Source organism: Opisthorchis viverrini (genome assembly GCF_000715545.1).
Source record: "Opisthorchis viverrini unplaced genomic scaffold opera_v5_112, whole genome shotgun sequence".
NCBI lineage: Eukaryota > Metazoa > Platyhelminthes > Trematoda > Opisthorchiida > Opisthorchiidae > Opisthorchis > Opisthorchis viverrini.
In genome coordinates this window covers 412050-433303 of record NW_008751770.1, presented here as the reverse complement: position 1 = coordinate 433303, position 21254 = coordinate 412050, and the positions used below count along the sequence as shown (strand labels likewise).

Sequence of the window (21254 nt, the reverse complement as noted above, 5' to 3'; positions counted from 1 at the left end):
GACTCAAAAGTCTGACCCACGAGGCAGTGGGAGAATGTAGGGTTTTCTTTGGAGACCCTGCCCGGGACCGATGACTCAATAGTCTGACCTGCTCGGCTGCAGGGGGTTGGCCTAACCCAAGGGCGCAGGGAATAAGGCATTACTGTCTCATTCCTGATGCGGCCGCGCACGGCAGGTGCCTTTTGAGCAGCACCGGGCTCTTTGGTTTTAAAAGTATTTCGACCATATTGGATAATGCGCCGGCGGTCACAGTCAACCGTTGGGCGATCGGAGTGTGCGGTTTTTGGGGGCAACCTTTTCTAACCCGTCCTTCCTCGGGGGAAGGCAGCATCGCTGCTTCCATAAATATGGACATGCTGGTCGCCTGGGGTAAACACCTTACTGCCTTCACACTCCTGTCGCAGAGGACAGTACGACTTTACCCCCAGACCGCCCCGTCCCACGATTGCTCGTAGTGCGGGGTCTCGCAGCTCTTGGTCTGGCTGCTCCCCTTTGGCCTTCCTGGCATGGTTGTACCTTGTGGAACGAAGTTCCAGCCAGTGTAGCCCGCGGGATCATTGCAGCACTCAAGCCCGACCATCACGTCAAGGTGGCAGCTTTAGGTCGGTTTCCATCATCGATGCATTACTGTCTATAATTATTAATGGATGGGGGCATTACTGATCCTACATCTATGCTGCAATATTGGTCTCTTCAAGGAAATAGTTCGTTGCTCTTAAACTCGCATTGCGGTGGACATTATAACTTTTCTTACAAGCGATCCCATAGTACGATTAGCACACTGCGAAGTATGCAGTTAGCTGCCTCCCTTTGATTCTGCTGGCCTAGCCAGAAACTAAGGAATGCATTCTTAGTCAATGTATCTTTCAGACACACTGGAGCCCCTTGTCCTATGTGCGCTACTGCCCCTTGGTAGCGCCCTGCCCAGCCGTCTGGTCTGTCGAAAATTTGCCCCTGGGTTTATGCATGTTTCTTGGACCTAAACATATTGTGAGGATAAAATCTCAGTCATTCCATTGTGGGACGAAGTCCTTCAGGGTTTAATATGTTCACTGATCACCGAGTTGTCAGCGAATGCACCTCAGTGTTCTCAAAGTATTAATGTTTATTGTCTCAATGGCTTACATGGTGAAACCTTAAGTCAGCCAAGCAGGAAACGGGGCGACTGCGGCTGAATCTCCGATTAATGTGGATACATTTCAGTGTTGGCCTACCGTCCACAGTGTCTTTGGGAATGAAATTTCTGTAATGCTTTTCTGTTGACTACGATATCAAAAGAATAACTCACATTACCAAGGTCTTGAAACGTCAAAACCGTATGCTGTGGGCAGATGGATATTCATTACTGTGCCTTCCTTCAATCAAAATTGAAGGTGCCTTCGTGGGGTGCGCTTTTGTTCTAATGCCCAGATACTGAATTGTTTCGATGGACGTCTTGCAGCTTGTATAATAACTCATTTTTTGTTACGAGGTCTGAAATTATAGTTGTCATCTGAGGGGTGATCCAGGGATCGCCTCGTTGAGCACATTACTCCAAACCTTGGTGAACTGTGTTTCCCGGTTGCTGGAGCTTCCACTAATCGGTAACTCACAACCCAATTCTTCACCACTTTCCTACTCAGTTCAGTTCTCTAACCACGCGCCACATAGGAACGTTTTATGCGGACCTATCCGAATATCGTAGTGGAGTAGTTGATCATAGGGCATACGGAATTCTTGATCACATCGTTCAAGCTTTTCACCGGTACGAAATAGGCAACTGGGTGCGAAGTTTATTTTCTGTCGAAAAATGTTAGCCGCATCCCGGCATTTCTAACTCTGTGCTTCCATCACTTAGACGCTACCGTTGATGAAAGGCAATCACAGTAACGGTCAATTAGCTCGTAATTCTGTAACATAGAATGGATTCCAGAGAACAGGTTCAGTTTAAAAGTGTGCCAGTTGAGATTCAAAGCTCTGTTGACAAGTGTCAGTTTTGTAACTGAACCCAGACTAGTCTTCTACACAGTCACGAATGTTACGTGTACGGACCGATGAAGCGTAGTGAGGTTGTTAGACACACCTCCAAAAGAGCAATATTCTTGGAGCCGCTGGCGATGAAAAGGGACTTTTCACTTTCTCATATGTACTTGCGCTTTCTCTGGCTGGACCTAGTTGCCATAAAGTAAGCAATGGCCACCACCTAATCGCAAACTTTGCAATAACCCTAGATTTACTGTTTATGTTGCTGGCCCAGCTTCATATACTACCGAATTCCGAGCCCCACATTACTAATTAAACATCACGTTCTTGTGCTTCACACAACACTTAAACAGATCTCCTGACTGTAGGTCAGCCAGATCCGCCCTTAATACCAACGACTCCTGCCCAATACGTTTCTACGGGAGAATAACGCTCCATACACGTAAAATGTTTACAGAGTTCTGGAGGGATCTTTCCGACAAACGCTTCACTGAGCGTGAATTTGTTTTTACGTGTTTGAATCAAGCGGTTCCAGGGGAGATCAGACCGCAGGGAAGACAGCAATTCAATCTTGGTTAGTATATGCTTTTCGATTGTGAATTTCAGTGCGGCAACGGTAAGGACTAGGTTTGTGTATCGTCAGCACAATGAGGAACTGGAAAACTACACCTCTATCCAAGCCACTTCAGAGATATACTGCGAAAGCCGTAGTCTTCTTTTTACACTCAGTCCTTGATGTGCTTTAATTGTAGTGTTGCCCGCCAAGCGGACTTAGAGGATTAGTCGCGTGACGCATTGGTTAGCACGGCCCCCCTCTGCAAAGCGTCATTACCAGGACTGCTTGGAACCTCATGCCTCGCAGTGAGTTTTATTTTTTACACAGCCAGCGATAGGAAACACTGTTATGATCTGTTCCATGGAATAATAGTTTGCAAATTAAATGTTTTCCACACACATAAATTAGTGTTGTTTCGCAACTGAAGTCAGAAAGTGTTTGAGACTTGTTTCAGCTTCTTCCAAAGAATCCCGTTTGACTACCCGCCTGCCAAGGCCGTAGCAACTTTATCCCATACAAAACAGACTGATACCTTATAGAAATAACTGGTAGGGATTTTATACATGGCTGGGTTTCAGAATAACCCCACTTTTTATGTCGCATTTTTTCCTCGGAAAGCTTCTACCATTGAGCAAATCAAATATTCCTCTGTTGTTTCTAAAATACTGTTTGTATTGTTCTGAAGCAAGTTGCCTAAAGTCTTACACAAGTTGACGAATGTAGTTATTATCATCGATAACGGCCTCGGTATCAAACATCGGTGCTTCAATGCCGTGATGTCTTGAATTGATTTGGACAACAACAATATTTTCTCCCATCTTTAGCTCTCAGCTATCTTGAAATCGAATTGTCCAGCTGTAGCACCCTCTCGGCGCCTAAGTGCCACGTCACCAGAAGGAAGCATGAAGGCTGGGATACTCTTAGGTTGCCCAAGCCCAGACAAGGGAAGTCGATAGGTTGAGGTCGGGTTCGAACCACGGACTTTCCGGTCAGTAAATTCGCGCTCTAACCATTTATCCCCAGCTATCTAGAACCGTTTGATGTTTCAAATTACGGCAGCGAAGATTCAATGTCAACACTCATGTTGCTGTTCTTCATGATGATGTTTCAAATTGTGATCAATTTAACTTTCGCTTTACCAACTCGTCATACCACTGCTTCGTTGTTATTCTACATTCTATTTTTAGTGTCTATGACCAAGAACAAACCGCTCAAGCATGTGTCCATCCAATGGTCCAGTCAATTTCCCTTGACTGCGGGCCAGCTGCAACGAAAGCGAGAGGAGTTCTGGGATACTGCACCGGCTTTTGAAGGACGCATCGAGATATGGAACGCTTTGAAGGCTGCTGCAGACTTCCTTGAGCGGAATGACTACGAGATGGCACAAGCTATTTTGGACGGTGCTGACATCATTTTACCTACAGGCGAGTCTCCCCTTCCAACTTTATCAACATTATCAATAGGGTTTGTTGCGCAGGTAGTAATACTGTGTTCCTCCGTTAGCCAGGTTCGGAGATGACCAGCAAGGAAGCCTGCCTCCTTTCCATCGTCGAACACCAACTTTTATTCAAAGTAATCAAATTGAGCGACATCAAAACTATCTCGACAAACAACTGACTACGTAAATACTGTTTGGAACGAACATGGGTTATTTCTGAAACCCTGGTGTGATCCACGGTCATCTACAGAATTTGTTTAACTCCCAAGCGGTCTGGTCGATAATTCAGTTGCTTGCATCTAGCAGTCCGAAACCTGGTAGGTCCTGACATGGGCTGCTCTTTAAGTAAGACCCGACCTCTGTCTATCGGCTTCCCCTGTCTAGGCCCTCGTGCTTCCTTCGGGTGGCATGGTAGCTAGGCACCGAAAGGGTGCTACGGCTGAACGATTCCTATATGGGACTTTATCTAAGAAATGTACATAGCGGTATTACACGTAAACACCAGTGTTCTCACATTCGTGTCGATGACGACAAAAGGGGTTGCGGATTAACGATGGACAATAACTTACACGTCTAATTCAGCTGTCGTCCACGGCACGGTCTCCAAAACACTGCAAATATTTCTGACCTGTTTACCAACTCTAAGTTTTCCTGTCTTAGGATACATGTAGTTTGCTTTTCCTTGCTAATCCACGAAGCTGATGGATGTGTTCTGAAGGATTCTTTATTGACTGGAGAAAATGGTGTGCGTCGTCTCACTACCGCTTTTTTCCATTAATTACAGAACAATCTGATTCATAAGAACAGGAGATCCTCCGTTGGAGATAAAAACATTAATATGAAGTATAAATACAGGCGAAAAGTTTTCTTCCTTAACCCTCTTTTCAATTTCCACAGAGTCCTTCCATTTACTCGCGCATTGTCAACTCCATTCGAGGTCTTGTTAGGGCCGACCACGTGAGGCTTCCATGGTTTGATACCCTCCCGAACCACAGCATAACTAACTAATTACCAATCTAATCGTTCAGCTATGATACCCTCACGGTGCATAGATCTCATACCACCCGAAAGAAATAAGAGCGGAAACGCTGCCAGGCTGCCAAGCCTAGCTAGGGGCAGTCGGGATGCTGTAATTAGGTTCGAACCACAGACATTCCGGTCACTAAGTCAGTGCCTTAATAACTGAGCCAGCTCCAGCACATTATTTCAGCATAGCCTTGCGCTACAACTTACTTTGATCGTATAATCTTATTTTGATGAGGCCGCACACACCACTGTCGCCTCCATTACCTATGTGTGCGACCCCTTATAGTAATGAGCCTTCTGAGTGGTAGTTAATAGCAAGGCCGTAGTAGGGCATGATGGAGTTGAGGCGCGTGGACAGATTACCACAGATCAAGCATATGTGGCACCCATAATGTAGCTGCTAATAAGGGATAGAACAAAAGGAAGCTGGTTTAGGTGGTGGATGAGGTGTTTCAAATGAACAACGATATAACGATGAGCGTAATGAAAACTGTCGCGGTAGTGCGGCCGAGTTTTGCTTGTTCAGTCGTTCTTTTCTAGATTTGCGTTAGGACTGCCGCTTTCCTGCATCTTCGGATCTAACGTCCTCGACCTTGTGGCATAGATCCACGTGGCCGGTTTTCGGCGCTACTTATCCGACATGGCATAAATCCTGAAGTGGATGCTAACCTGTCTTATCGGTCTCTCGGTCAATCTGACATTTAATAGGCGCGCAATCAACCAAGCAAACGACAATTCCATACCAAGTATAACAACAGAGGTGTTAGTCTGCCTCCCGCTGTAAGAAAGCTTCTGACATCGTTCATTCTTCGTCATCTTACGGTGTCACGCGAAACCTTGACTCGTGAGAATCAAGCGGGATTTCGACTGGTCACATCTTCACATCCCATATGTACAGATGACCCACAATCGTGGTGCTCCTTGACCTCAAGAGTGTTGTTAACTGTACTTGCTCCTCAGGATATGCCCCAGAAGTTTGTGAACATAATCCGATCCCTATTATCACATACCTTGGCGTGTGAGAGGGTATGTTGAGCTCTCCAAAAGCCTCCCCACAAAAAGTGGTATCCGGTAAGGATGTCCACTCTTTCCTTTGTTGTTCAATTTCGTCATTGATGAAATAATGAGGCGGGTGCTGAAGGGTCTTCAAAACCCCGGTGTTCAAATTGTTGCTGGTGAGAACCTTCCCTTGTCTAAGTACGTAGATGACGTCGCCGTCATTTTTGAAAACCAACGTGGAACACCAACGTTGCTGAATAGACTAACCACTCTCATACCATCTTTCGGCATGTGCCTTGTAACTTCAAAGTGCCAAGTTCTGCTCACAACATACAATCTGAACATACCCCTTCAAGGAGAGTTGTGGAAAATTTTACATACCTTGTAGTTGTATTAGTTCTGACGGAAGTGTGTCTAATGAAGTCAGTGCAAGAATTTCAAAGGCTCGAATTGCGTTTGCTAGTTTTTGTCACTTGTGGCGTCAAAAAGACCTCTCATTCGGTCTTAGGGGTCGCTTGTGTCAGGCTACAGTAAAGGATGTGTTGCTGAATGAATGTGAAACGTGGCCTATGCTGACAGATGATGTGAGGCGTCTTCGGGTTTCTGACCACCGGTGCCTCAGAAGCACTGCTGGCTTTGGATGGCGTCAGCGGATTGGTAACCAGGTGATTAGAAAACGGGTATCTCGTTGTGCAGCACGTACCTCAATTGCGTTAAGCATCCAGCACCATCAACTGTGGTGCCTCGGCCATGTGGTACGAATGCCGAAACACTGTCTACCGAGACGAGTTTTGTTCTCTATGCCCCCTTCAGAGTGGCTGAAACCGCAAGGTGGACAACGTATTACTTAGCAGAAGGGCGTGAAAGAGATCATGTTTGGTTTGGGTGTTGTTGATATTGTAGGCATTCCAAGACGGGGTCTTCGTGACCCCATCTGCGATTGGCTGAAAGCATTGCAAGGAACGGTGGCTGGTTGATGTCAGTGGCGTTCGTGCTATCGTTTTCTTTCCAGGGTGATTGAGCACTCAGAACTGAGCATCTCAGAATGCTTGCGATAGGCCAACATCAAGTCCTCTTCGTCACCCACTCTTTTTCTCTTCTTTTCATTCTAAGCCTTTAAATATAATTAGATGAGCTTTGTGGTGATACGGTAGTGAAGCATCAGTGTCAACACTGATTTCGTTGTCTCTTTTGATAATGATGATGATGACGGTGATACATCTCTTTTTCGATGTTAAAAGACACTTTTGTGACCAATGCGGATTTGAACCACTCCCGAGTTAACCTGATAGGCTTCTGCTATTTCAAGTGAAAACTTTTAAGTTCACGTAGTCTTTCATCTTGGTAACTGTGTTACCTCTGCAAAGCACGTAGCTAGGTAGTACGTCATAGGATAAAACTACCTATCTCTCCAAAACGCCTGATCACTGCGTACATTATTGTGATCATAAGTGAATTCTATGGACCAGTTTGTTTATCTTTCATCACACATGCGCTGTACCAGTCCATTGTTTCGAACTAGTTAGCAGTTAGATGACGATAATCGAGATTCGTAGGTAAAAAGTAACGAAAAGCTTAGCACATCTCAGAGACTCTTATGTTGGTTGCGCGTACAACTATGTGACATTAGCACCAACTTGTAAACTGATCAACACCTTTCGACGGTTTCGGTCGATAGGATGGTATATTAGACAACGCTGTAAGAGGCAGAGACAACAAGTTCACTCGTGGATTATTAGGGTCTGTACATCCTGGTTTTTAGGCCTTTGGTTCATCTGGAAGTTGAAAAAAGCTGCACGTACCTAAAGTAATATCTTATCCTCTCCACAACGCGACTGATTTCGGACTGCGATATCGCGATTCTCCATTCTTGCTTCTAATGGGCTTCCTCAATTTAAAGCAGAAACGGAGGCGAATGCATTCCGCCTAGCTATGTGCACGTACATCAAGGTGAGTTGAACGTTTATACAGAGAGATTCGAAGCGATACAGTCTCATGCTTCACTCGATATCTTCTTGACAGCCTCTTCATGTCATACCGCATGTACTTCTAAATTGCCTTCCTCAGGCATACAATTATGCACCTTACTTGATCATCCAGATTCTGCATATCACTTTATTCATCATTCACCCAGACTTTTCCATTAAGCCCATACCATGGCCAATATGGTTAAAAATGAAATTCAGCTACCTAGTTTATTGAACATGACGGCTGTATCCATTGATCCTGTACAATGGTACAAACAGAGATAGTATATCTAAAATCTAGTTCCACCGCCTGACTGAGCCGATGATCCTTGATTGCTCGTACTAGTACGTCGCCCCGAACGTTACTTTTCCTAGTTACTCGGCTGTAAGATTCTTCGTAATCACTGTTCCCTTAGGTCTGTGTAGTCATGAAAGAACTGTCCGTTTTCATAGTTTTAGATACACAGAAAGTTCGCATCTCTATTCGCATCTGATTATACCGGCTTCCCTCATTGTCCACACCGCGCCGATTACGGTTAAACTGGACGTCAGTCTTTTGTGGCGTTCAAATGCACTTCGGTGTGCGATATGATCTAGTACGATGATCAGATTTGACAATCTTTTGTTAGGTATAAGCTCTTGTCACAGCCTTCCGGTATAAAACAAAGTTTATCTGGTACTTTCCAAAAAGGCAGTCAAACAATGACTTGGCAGCAATGTGTGAAATCCATTACCAGCAAACTCAGCTGCGCTGGCCACTGCCGTCTCTCTGGATAGGGACCCCGAGACGGGCCACATCAAAAGCTGGAGACATTGTCAGACATGGCCCAGTCGCGCCCTCAATGGCGCTCGTGCATCCAAGCTATTGCCTTCAATGTATAGCTCCTTTTCCAACCCCCCACTTGACAGCCCACTGACACTGCTGGATTTATGCACGAGTACGCGGTTATTACAGCTGACAATGATGATGATGACTTTCCAAGTGCATGAAATTTGTGTAAACGCAGCGTTACAGATGATGCACTCATGCAATATTACGGTGAACCAGTTCAGTTCATCTTCTTGCTATGTGAGCAGCAGACGGTATGTGGCCTTTTCGCAGTGTCTTCTTCATGGCACTGGTTGACCCATGCCTTGGGGAGTTGATGAAGTACTGTCAGTTTGCAAGTAAATGTGAATTCCTTTATGTTTTCGCCATTTTGAACGCCCCATAAGGCTTTGCAACATACGTACTGTAACTAACCGCCAACGTTTTACTTCCCTTCAGGTACCCTCTGCGATTGTTACGACCGCCTTGGGAGCTGGATTTAGCACGAGTACGCGGTTATTACAGCTGACAATGATGATGATGACTTTCCAAGTGCATGAAATTTGTGTAAACGCAGCGTTACAGATGATGCACTCATGCAATATTACGGTGAACCAGTTCAGTTCATCTTCTTGCTATGTGAGCAGCAGACGGTATGTGGCCTTTTCGCAGTGTCTTCTTCATGGCACTGGTTGACCCATGCCTTGGGGAGTTGATGAAGTACTGTCAGTTTGCAAGTAAATGTGAATTCCTTTATGTTTTCGCCATTTTGAACGCCCCATAAGGCTTTGCAACATACGTACTGTAACTAACCGCCAACGTTTTACTTCCCTTCAGGTACCCTCTGCGATTGTTACGACCGCCTTGGGACGCGTTATCAACTGCCTCTGTATGTGCTTAGCGAGCCGAGTAATTTGATACAAGAATCTGCTACAACTGGTCCTGATTCCGACGCACCCCGTGAAGCCTCAAATCCAAACTCGTCTTCATTGCAGAACCCCGGCAATGCAGCGAATCCGACCACAGCCGGTGATTCCGCCTCACAACCCTGCGTCCGAGCGTTCACGACTGCCCAACCTACCTGTACTACTACCAACGATAGGAACGAATCAACAGATTCTGTTAGAATAGGCTGCTGGCCATTCCCAGGCTGCTGTCACGTCAGAAGACGAGGTGTTCGTTCGGCTGAACGGGCACATCGCCTAACTCCACTATTATGGACCAACCTTGGGCGAAGTTCGCCCACGAAAGAGTTTTCAAGTGAAAATGCGGAGTCTGAAAATGGCAAAGTCCCATCCAGAACACTTCGCATACGCTTGTCCACTGGCGAAGATATTACACTGGCCCTTCCCAGCGGGCAAATTACTATCATGGAAGCCAAGAAGCTGCTAGCAAGCCAAACACAGTGGCCAGAACGAAGGCAACGCTGGTTTGTGTGTGGTCATATGTTACCCAATCGTGCCCGTCTGAACGATTGTCACATTCCGGATGATTTTATCGTTCAGGTCATTGTTCACTCTCCTTTCGATCCGGAATCGCATTGGACACGTCCTACTGCAAGTGCTAGCCCGCCCTGTGATCCCACGGTTCAATCTTCCACTGGCGATAGATTTTCTCCAGTTGACCCCAGCAATATCGCTTGATCCGTTGTCGCACATCAGGTCTTCCAGATTACTACCACTGTAGAAATTTCATTCATTCGAAAGCACTGCATTTATTTTTTCATAGTATCCACAGTTCATTCATCGATTCAGATAACTTCCTCCTACTACCTTGAAACGGCACAACAAACTTTTCACAGTGTCGACATATAGTGCAGAGAGACCATTCGCAGATGTGTAATTCATTTGGCTCACTTCCTGATTTTTTGCAGCCCGGATCATTAGAGACCGTTTTTTAAACCCTGTACAACCGAACTGATTTTGGTTAGTGTTTTTATAAAGTGACTTGAATTTTTATCCATAAAAATAAATAGAACCCGACGGTGGATTCTCGCATACGCTGATCACTTCCTGATGCAGCCCGGATCATTAGAGACCGTTTTTTAAACCCTGTACAACCGAACTGATTTTGGTTAGTGTTTTTATAAAGTGACTTGAATTTTTATCCATAAAAATAAATAGAACCCGACGGTGGATTCTCGCATACGCTGATGACGACAACAGTGCTCTTGTCAATGTTACATCTCAGGCTCTACAGTCTAATCGGTCTAATCTCACACTGGGAGACTCCTTTCCTATTTCTCATCTTTCCTCTACCCGTTGATTTTCGCTGATTTGTGCACAGACATGCGCCTACACACCTTCAGTTCTCTTGTGATTTGACTGAGTAACCATTCGCATTGTTGCCGTCATATTGTTTAAATGGAATCATTGCTCTCTTGATTTTTCAGATTGCTGCTTCTTCACGCAATCCAGCTGCTGGAGATAAGTAGACGTAACCTATCAACCTTTCAGTTTGTGCTTTGAACCTACTTCAGGCTTATCCTTTACTCCTTTTTGACCTGGTGGGTGTGCAAGAAACTTTCTCCCGATCTGCTTGTCAGACGCTTTGGCATGCAGAAAGCCAAAGACCTTAGCCCGAATGTTTCACCGTAAGAGTTTCCGAACGTAACACTGCACATCTTAGCCTTGTAAAACTCATCGCAGCACAGCCGAACACGATGGCTAGTTAGTATATTGAGATCAGTAAGCCGGACTTTGATAGGTACAGCTGCATACAAGTTAGGTGATTTCACTCTCAAGAATAAATGTCTGTGTTCTGCGGACATGGAGTGTTTTTAAAAAAATCAAAGTCCAGCTGCGCAAAACTGTCAAATTCGTTTGAGGGGGAAAAACTTGGTCTTTCCATACCGTCAGATGTCCTCAAAGAATGGAGACCGTCGCAAGTCAACAATGTCGGTTTTAGCCTTTTGCTTATAAACAAGTTGGTGGTGTCATGACAGCGGGTCGAATGAGTTCAGCTCTAGTGACTTTTTACTATTTACATGGAGAGACATTTCGAAAGGCGCCTTCGACCGATGAAAACTAACGTGCACCCCACCGGTCCCGGATGTGTGCTTTGTTAGAAAGCATTCGTATTCATGTACAATCGTGTTTGGGTTCCCATCCAGGATGCCGTGATAGTTCAAGAGGATAGCTTGGTCGTCAGCAATTCTATACGTCTAGTGCTTGTCGGCTGTCAACTCCCAGGTTTTCGTTTCGTCTGAGATAGTCCATATCCAGACATCCTTACTTTGTTATCCGCTACACAAAACCCCATGATAAACTTGTTTGTTACCTTACATTCTTGCCATCATAAGTGCTGGTGATAACAAACAGCCTACTTGCTGGGCTTGAGTTTGGCATCCATATGGAAACGTGGCTAGTGCAAGAACCATTGTAAGTAGTTCCTTTCAGTGACACGGTTTCGGAATCTCTACAACTGCTTTGGCAATGCGGTTGGTTATTCTACCTGTGAGACCAGTGGTACCGAGTAGACTCCCCAGGTATGTGTTCCAACTATCATCATTAACATGCAGAGTTGTGTTGGTCCGCAAGTCGATAACCATGATTTCACATCCTTTGTTCGGAAAAACTTGGTCCAAAGTGACGGTGGTCTTCGGTTTCCCAAACTCCTCTTGTGTCCATTGGTTGTTGATCTGTTCGCCGAATTGGTTTGCGAACGTTTCGTCTTTATACGCGGAGACATTAGTGCTAAGTTGAGTAGGTTCTCTTGTGTCCCGTTTTCACAATTACAAGCGAGCACGTTGTCGGAGTCACCTAGGTCCCAAAGTGATTCTCCCGAAAGCGGTTCAACATCCTAAGAAGTAGAACAGCATGAAACACCGTTGACAATATGAGTAGAAACGTAGATGTTGGATATCCTCGACTGATCCCACTTGAAAGAACAACGTGAGAACAGTTCACAAATCGAAATCGTCCGCGCGTGAAACACCCTCAAGGTGGCTGAGCATAATTTGTTCATTTGGTCTATCTGCTACTGTGCTCGGATGTCATTCTACGTGATGAGAAATTCGGTCGAGGGAAACCGATAGGTTAATTATTACAAAACCACGCAAAGTCTATACTCCAGGCTTCTATGGGTGCACTCAACAAGGGCGAAACCTTAGGTGCTATTGGAAAGTGCTAATTGTGAGGTTGCTCATTTGTTTCGAATCTACCATACCGTTCGCCAAGAACATCGCAATGAAACGAGGCACTAACTCTATCAGATTAGGTACACAGGGCAACCTCCAGGAAGCTTCTGGTGAGCGTCAGTTAACACAGGTGCTGCACTACTTGAAGTAACGGAGGTGAAAAAATTGAAAAACGACTGATTGTGTGGTATCTTTCACGGAGAATCACAAAACTGACCGCAAACATGCCCGCATATTTCGGTATTTTCTCGGGTCATACGGCGAACGAATGTGGGCTGAGGCACTTGAGATCGATTCTCAGCCAGCATGTGTTATTCGCAGCAATGGCATCATTCTTTCGTCTATCTAGGTAGGACTGACTTCGCATATGAGCAGACGCTTAGGTTGCATGCAGCATCCTAATCCTGATCACTCGATCACATTCTCACTGGCACGATCTCAAACAACAAAAAGTAACTCAGATGGAAAAATAATTCACATGACTAGTGAACATTTCACCTCAGAATTCGTCACTCTGGGAGCCATCCAACACGCGACCACATGATTCGAATTTCATGGTTAAAAGGTGAGTGACGTTATTTTCTGTCTAATATATATATATATATATATATATATATATATATATATATATATATATATATATATATATATATATATATATATATATATATATATATATATATATATATATATATATATATATATATATATATATATATATATATATATATATATATATATATATATATATATATATATATATATATATATATATATATATATATATATATATATATATATATATATATATATATATATATATATATATATATATATATATATATATATATATATATATATATATATATATATATATATATATATATATATATATATATATATATATATATATATATATATATATATATATATATATATATATATATATATATATATATATATATATATATATATATATATATATATATATATATATATATATATATATATATATATATTTTATTGGAAGGACACTGTCTGAAATTGGTCCAATGCTGACGCAAACGGTCTGGCTTTGGTACGAGGCTGCGACGTGCTGCATATTGCGGGGGCGTTGTCTGGCCTTGACCAACGCTGACTCGCGCTGTCTGGGTTTGATACAAGACTGTGACGCGCTGCATTTTGAGGTGTTGTCTGTCTGGTCAACATCTAGCGGAGCTGAGCCTCGGTAAATTTCGGGCATTCAGTGGTTGCTTTGAGGAACCTGACTTTCGTAATATATATATATATATCTATATATATATATACTCTGTATACATATTCTGTCTCACACTGCTGGTCAGCGTGTCGTGGCTGAACGGTTAAGTGTTCTGCTGCTAGCCGGGAGTTAGAACTTCTCTGGGTTTCTGGGGATGCTGATGATTCCTGATCAGGATTGAGGAGATTCACTACTTTTCAACACAGACTGCTTCACTTATAAAAAACAAATCACCAATGGAAATGACCTAACCTGGTACGTTTGACACGCTTCAACACAACACCTCATTGGCATCATTGTCACAATGTGGGTAGGCGTCATCGGGAACCACTCATCCGATGATGCGCTCCCTTGCACTCGTTTTGACCGTTCAGGTCATTGAGATGGATTAATCATGGTGAAAGAGCCATAAAAACTATTACACTTTATTACAAATATGGCCATGCTTTGACAAACCTTTCCATACAACAACCAGTATGGAGCTCAACCTATTCGATACTCTCAGGGCCGTTTTCGGTTCCGATTATACAAACGGTTAAGACAGCTCATTATGGCCGAGCGTCTTATGTCGTTTTGGATGGCCAGTTAGTCTAGAAGCTTCAGATGCATCTGGAGTCGCAGTGGATGACAGTCAGATAGCATTTCCACGTGTTCATCCTGAAGTTCAGTGTGTCTGATAGGCGGTTTATTCATGTTTAACCCGATCGGTGTTCGGTCGCCTCCCGCCGTGAACAATAGTCACTTAACTTTTGTTGCAGACAATGGGTAGGAAGCCAACGATTGTTTAGAATACTCAAATTCATCATGACGCACGGATCTGATGGATACAATAAAGACAAGGGTTGAAGAAAACCCGTGTGGTATTAACTAATTTGGTTTTGGCTCGTTTAGTTGCAATCAAAACTCCGTGAGAACATGTAAAACAGCACATAGGATATTTGCATTGCACGGTGACAGCCAGTGATTACTTAAGAAAACTTCGGAGTGAGATAGTGCACGCTAAAGGGCAAGGAGCATGTGGGGTACTGTACAAGAAGCTTCTCGGATAAAATACCATGGCCAGAGGAGCTACTACACTACAGCCAAACTACGCGTTCATAGCCCGACATTTGACTGTCGCTACCCTCCGTCAAGGGAGACTAGCCTATAGGGATCCGATCGCACTGCGTCTGTCAGTCTACGTATAAATGCGGAACTGTCCCTACATCGGCTCTCGGAAATCTGAGTCTGCAGTTTTCTTTCCAAAAACGTCGCTTGGATTTGAGAGCGAGATATGGCACAATCCCCTGCAGCCGACATCTCGCCACAGATCACCAAATCTATTTTGTCTCTGAATTCCGACCGACTCATGGTTTTCCAGGCTTGCTGAGGCCGGTGAAATCAGTCATCCGGAAACTACTCATAAGGTTGCTGAAAGTTCTTCGACTGCCCAAGACCGGTTTCGCCCTTCTTGGGGCTCATCAGGTAGGCACAGTCCCCGTGTTTCCGTCAATCTTATGATCTACTTGAACCCAAATTGCACTGTTCTCGAGAAATACACTCATTTGCAAATCAGTTTGGTTTTCACGAGAGACTCAACTGAATCTCTCGTTTATGATGTTCTACAACTGAATGTACCGCACACAGGCCGCCTCATGATTCAGTTGGCACGATATTCGAGATGTCGCAGTATATTTTCAAAAAGGAAACTACTCACAAGTACTCATTTGCATGCCAATTTGGTTTTCTCCGCAGACTCACTTGAATTCCGTCAGAATCAGTTGTAAATTGTCGAAGTTTTCACCAGCTTTATGAGTAGTCCTCTTCACGAAATATAGCTAGTTGTGCCTTCTGATTAGTCAGCTGACCTCTCAGTTCTCCTATCAGGCCTGGCATTATGAAAATTTTCAGGTTATTGACCTTGGTTGCGGTGAAACGAAACAAGTTTTTTTTATCAGTCAGTCGCGAGGAAATTCATCCCTCAACTAAGTCATTGATAGTCTGTCTATTGTTGAGCCAGCCGATCTTGAGCCAGTTTATCGTATTGGAACTCAGCAAGTGCTCATTAACTGACTTTGTTGGTTATAATTAGGTCTTGTTTTACGGTTCATTTTAAAAGGTAAGTAGAATGCACATTACCTTCTGTGCCATTAATAAATTAGCTAAACGTTGCCAACGTTTACTGGGGGCCAGTTTCTTAGCGCTCGTCATCAAAACAGAGAATAGTAACTTGAAAAGCTACGTCTATGGACAATGGCAAGCGAAGCACCCTAGAAGCCATTAAATTTAAGTTTGAAAAGATGGCTGAAGTAAGCCCGTTAGGTTCATTCACTTCATTTTTACCCGAGACTTTACAACCCGCACGCCACACTTAATTATATCGGGACTTTAAAGTTTCGCTTGTATCCCCAAAGGAGATATGCCTGCAACTACTTGGGCATCCATAGTTAGGCACTTCAATAAAACCTTTCTAGAACTCTTGGTCACCAGAGATGAGTCATTGATGTAGTAGGAGCACAAAGCCTTCACTGCTATTATCCCCTTAAATGAATTGTTTTGGAGTTTGCGCCGGAGTACTTTACTCAAAGGTAGACCCTTGCCATGAAGTTAATTGGAAATTCGCTAATATCAGAAAATGTGTAGGTTTTTCTCTGAAGGCTGTGTGACTTATGCATTTTGCACATGTCATACGCTTCCATAGAATCACACAATTCCACCGGGTTGCATTGTGCCACCAAATGGACTTGCACACTAGCTCATTCGTCCCAACCGATTGCCAGTTCCTTATTGGTACCAACCGATGCAGAGTAGGCAACAACAGAAAATCGTGGTAGAAGGCCATCGTCATGAGCCTGTAATAATAATTGAACTTGTGAAGCTCTTTAAATGCCAAAAAATCCACACACCACTTATTTGTCCTAAATATACCTAAGTACATATAACATCGTTCTAGTTTCCCCTTGCTATGGGCAATATTTCGGAGTACGTCTTCAGTGGTTTTCAGCTAATCATGCCGCTCCGGAGTGAATCACCCTGATGATCAACTGTCGTTAGGTGCACACGGCTGGCAAGTCGTAAAAGGGCCCCTCACACAGTGCTTCTTGGTTTTTAAGCACTTCAAATTAGGAATGAACTGCCTAGTGAAATTTCGATATCTCATAGCCGCAGCAACACAGCTTCCATGTTCCTATGGTGCAAGGAACGCCTGAGAAAAAAATCATAGTGATTCATGCACAGTTTGACACCAACAAGTGTAAACCGTTTGGTTGAAACTATTGTTCGTTCGTTTTGGTATGCTCAACATGCTCGCACCAAGTATTTTTCAGTTCGAACTGAATAAAGACCACATGGTTCTACGCTGTGAACATCTCCCAGTAGATTTCGTCTATGCTTTCAACCAAATTGCAACAACTGCAAGGCCCACTTCGGGATGTTTACCATTACTTTTGCGTAACCATTACGTAACCACCATGTGTATTGTAGCCCTTCATCCTGAGAATAGGGCTACACACGAACAGCTACACGCGAAATCATCGGTGCTTCAAAATATATAAGCTTTTGAAACGGGGTCGAAGGAAATGGTTGCAAATTCACCTTGCCCCTTGTGGACCATGGTTTGGATCCGTGTTACAAAAAGTTGACTTCCTAGTGGAATTCCATAGTTTGCCCTCTTTTCTCCACTCATCGTTTGTCATCACAAGAAAGCATCGACAACTTCTCAGACTTTGGCCCCAAAATTCGAGCTTTCATTATCGACTACCTGATGGGCCCCAAGAAGGGCGAAACCGGTCCTGGGCTGTCGAAGAGTTTTCAGTAGTTTCCTCTACTTTTGTACACTTTCCGATATTTATGTGATCATCAGTGAACATGAAATAGCATGAACAAGCTGTCGGAATTCCTAGAGTCTTACCATATTGATCCGCCAATTACCTACCTGCACGGCAATTACAATGCTAACCAATGTTATTTTATTCAATAACTTGCCAAAATTGGATGAAAGTACGGACTATGGTCGCATCCAACTAAGCTTGTCATATAGTCTCCCAATTTATCAAGCATAGTTTTACTTAGGAACTTGGTATGCCTTGTCGAATAATGTATGGTGCGTGATACGCTGTACAACATACTCAAGTGTATTGCTCGAAAGTGAGCTGCTAATTTTGGTCGTAATATTTTAGTTTATGGTGCCCTTTTTGGCCGACACACCACAGTGGTTTGTTGCAGCCATTCCAAAAGGAAAACGCCTTGAACACTGCTGACCATCGGGTATGAAAATGAACTCTGTGATCAAAAATAGTCACGTGCTCTTCATGGTGTAACTCTATATCTAGTTTGTATTGAATTCGTCTTCGTTTTTGTCTGCCTGTCTCATTGTGGTCTGCTACTTTCTTCTTTGTTCGACAGCCTTACCGTTTGATCTCGACAGTGGTCATATGAACAACAATCTCTCGTAGATGGTTCCAGCGAATGTTTGAATTTCCACAGTTTTAGAACTTACTGGTTTTCAACTAGTTGAGATTGTATTCAGTGAGAGATAATAGCCAAATATGCGCCTGTTTCCTCCTCAAAATGATCACCTGGAAACTTTGTTCCTGGAACAGTTGTAATTGCTCCTCCTAAGCAACAGATCTTGTCGGAAAGATACCTATCGCATGAACTTTATGACAAAAATGAGAATGCAGTCCTACCCTCCCTTTTTTCTTCACACACGTGTCACGCCAGTTAGGAAGTGTTATTGATGATAGACAAGTCTTCGGAAAGCGGTCACCTCGCTTTTCCATGAATTGTACGCTGGACTAGCGTCATCCCCAATCTCTTCTACCATTTAACTAATCCGAGGAAGATACTCTATCTAACAAACGGAAGAACAACACATTCAGCTGCCTGGAGACATCACAAACGGGAGATTCAGCTGGGTTCCAGGTGATTATTTCGCAAAAAAACAAGTTTGTTTGCAAATGAGTGTATTTCGCTAATTTCGTGCAATTTGGTTTCAGGTAGAACATAAGGTTGATGAAAATTCGGGGACTGTGCCTACCTCATGAGCCCCAAGAAGGGCGAAACCGGTCCTGGGCAGTCGAAGAACTTCCAGCAACCTTATGAGTAGTGCACTACGAATATAAACGAGAGAACAGTTTTCATTTGCTAGAGTTGTCAGTATGCAGCAAGATATTAGATTTAATGTCTGTTTCTTTTTGCCTGAATGTCCGCTATGTACTCTAGTGGGTAACGCTTGTCGCCGTGAAGGAATGGACGAGATGCTGCTAAATCAGTCGGCTTTCGTTTGCATGACTTTTATCAATCTGTTGAGCATTTGTCAACCTGACGTGATGAAAATCACGTAGTAGGCATCTCATGGTCAGTTTTTGTCCGGCCACTGCAGTGTCAAACCATGCCTTTTCAAAACACACCCTATCTTAGTACCATACTAAGATTTAACGAGTTCAGTGATCGCAGACGGTAAGCTTTGTTTGAGTATACTGCTATTGTCTGTCTCATCTGAGGTGCATGTTTCATACAAAAGTTCCTCTGAGTTTGTCTGGTACTCCTGGAGCTTGAAGTGATGCATTTGATTGCTCAAATCCTTTTCATTGAGTGAAGCACTCTGTATTTCCATTGTTTTGTCGGAAACAGACTGCACAATCGATGGCATTATAAAAGCCGCGAGCTTCATCTGCTCATGAGGACATTAATCTCTCAGTGAAATTTGGTACAGAGCAACATGCACGTGAACTAGCTAAACTAGGGTCACTCAAACTTCAAGCGCGTGATGCGCTATCATTTCGCTCTCGTTTGACTGGGTGAACTCGATTGATTCGACGCGGCTGTGCCATACTTTAGACTACGGACAGCGACCACCGTTGATCTAATCTTGTGTGTCAACGATGGTTTGTACACAGAATCCCTCATAGTAGAAAACAAATGCTTGTTTCATTGGGCGAACAGGACACGGTTGCACAGTTCGTGGTTCCTCACTCAATAAATCGGACGCCCACCAGCATGATGTTTCCGTTCATCAACCAGGGGACGTTTGAAGTGACCGACAGGCGAATCAGAACGCAACTGTCGATCTGACCAATATGTAAGATAGAGGAGCCAAGAGCGTCTAAGAACTAGAAGGCGTAAACTGCAATCAATATATTGGATCTCGGTATAGCGATTGCTCTACTTTAGTGTGTCCGCGACATTGAGCAAATGCCCGCATGCACGAAGCACCGTTTCGAATAGGCATGCGCATAATGCAGACAGTATCACAACAAAATCTGAATGTGTGATTGAATAATGCATCCAACTAAGGCCATTCAATCTAACCCGTTATAAACCCTCGGTTAGTTCTAGTTAAGATGATTAAGTCTCTTGAATAGCTCACTAACGTTTCTGCCCACATGCGGTTCAACAAGTAGGCATATCCTCGGATTTTCCATCAGATATGTGACATATTTGGACGCTCAGGTGAACATTTATAGAGTTTGAAAATTAGTTTCTGATATAAATGGTGTGAATTGAGACCTCACATAATCAACAGATGAATGTGTCGCAGAATGGTCACCTCACGTTTTTTATTTAGGGAGATATTAATCTTAATACGACAGATTTCTCCCGTACGATCCTACTAACGGATTTCTGTGGGCTGCGCTTACCTGGTATACCCAGCGGTGTGAAATCGGCCGGTGGCCATCAGTGGTAGTGTGAGGAGATTTAAGAGTTTTGTGGAAATTTCATCCTGTAAGTAAAGCAAATCTATGCTGAAAAGACGAGAAGCATTACACAGCTGTGTCACCCTTATTGGGAATCATCAGCAGTGCGCATCTTACGAAACTCCGAAGAGTCTCGAACCCGCGACCTCCTGGCTAGTAGTTTGAACACTTTACCGTTCGGCCACGAATGGCTGATCAGTAGTGTGATTAAATTGCACTTAGACAACATATAGCGCCGCTCATCCTTCAATCACGGGATCCACATCACGCGGTCACACGTGTTGACTGGCTCCTCGAGCAACGACTTCTCAGATAGAAGTTTCACTCACCGGGTGAAGTTTATTCTCTCACTGAGCTACGTATAGATTGTTGGTAATGTGAGGAGATTTGGGAGTTTTGTGGAGATTTCGTCCTGTAAGTGAAGC

At 43.7% G+C, this 21254-nt stretch overlaps 2 protein-coding genes across 2 annotated transcripts in view; one reads left to right on the top strand and one right to left on the bottom strand.

Moving 5' to 3' along the window:
* Nucleotides 1-6017, top strand: part of T265_05814 (hypothetical protein) — a gene marked incomplete at both ends in the record, with an annotated part of 11786 nt that extends 5769 nt beyond the window's left edge. The window contains 5 exons of the mRNA XM_009170921.1: nucleotides 103-369; nucleotides 405-602; nucleotides 3706-3918; nucleotides 4985-5114; nucleotides 5741-6017. Of these exons, the coding sequence (XP_009169185.1) occupies nucleotides 103-369; nucleotides 405-602; nucleotides 3706-3918; nucleotides 4985-5114; nucleotides 5741-6017 (1085 nt within the window). The remainder of the gene's footprint in view (nucleotides 1-102; nucleotides 370-404; nucleotides 603-3705; nucleotides 3919-4984; nucleotides 5115-5740) is intronic.
* Nucleotides 6018-19559: 13542 nt separating this feature from the next.
* On the bottom strand, nucleotides 19560-19784 carry T265_05813 (hypothetical protein; the record flags this gene model as incomplete). Its single annotated transcript, XM_009170920.1, has 1 exon — nucleotides 19560-19784. The coding sequence occupies one exon, from the start codon at nucleotides 19782-19784 to the stop codon at nucleotides 19560-19562; it is 225 nt and encodes a 74-aa protein (XP_009169184.1).
* Between the last annotated feature and the right edge of the window lie 1470 nt (nucleotides 19785-21254).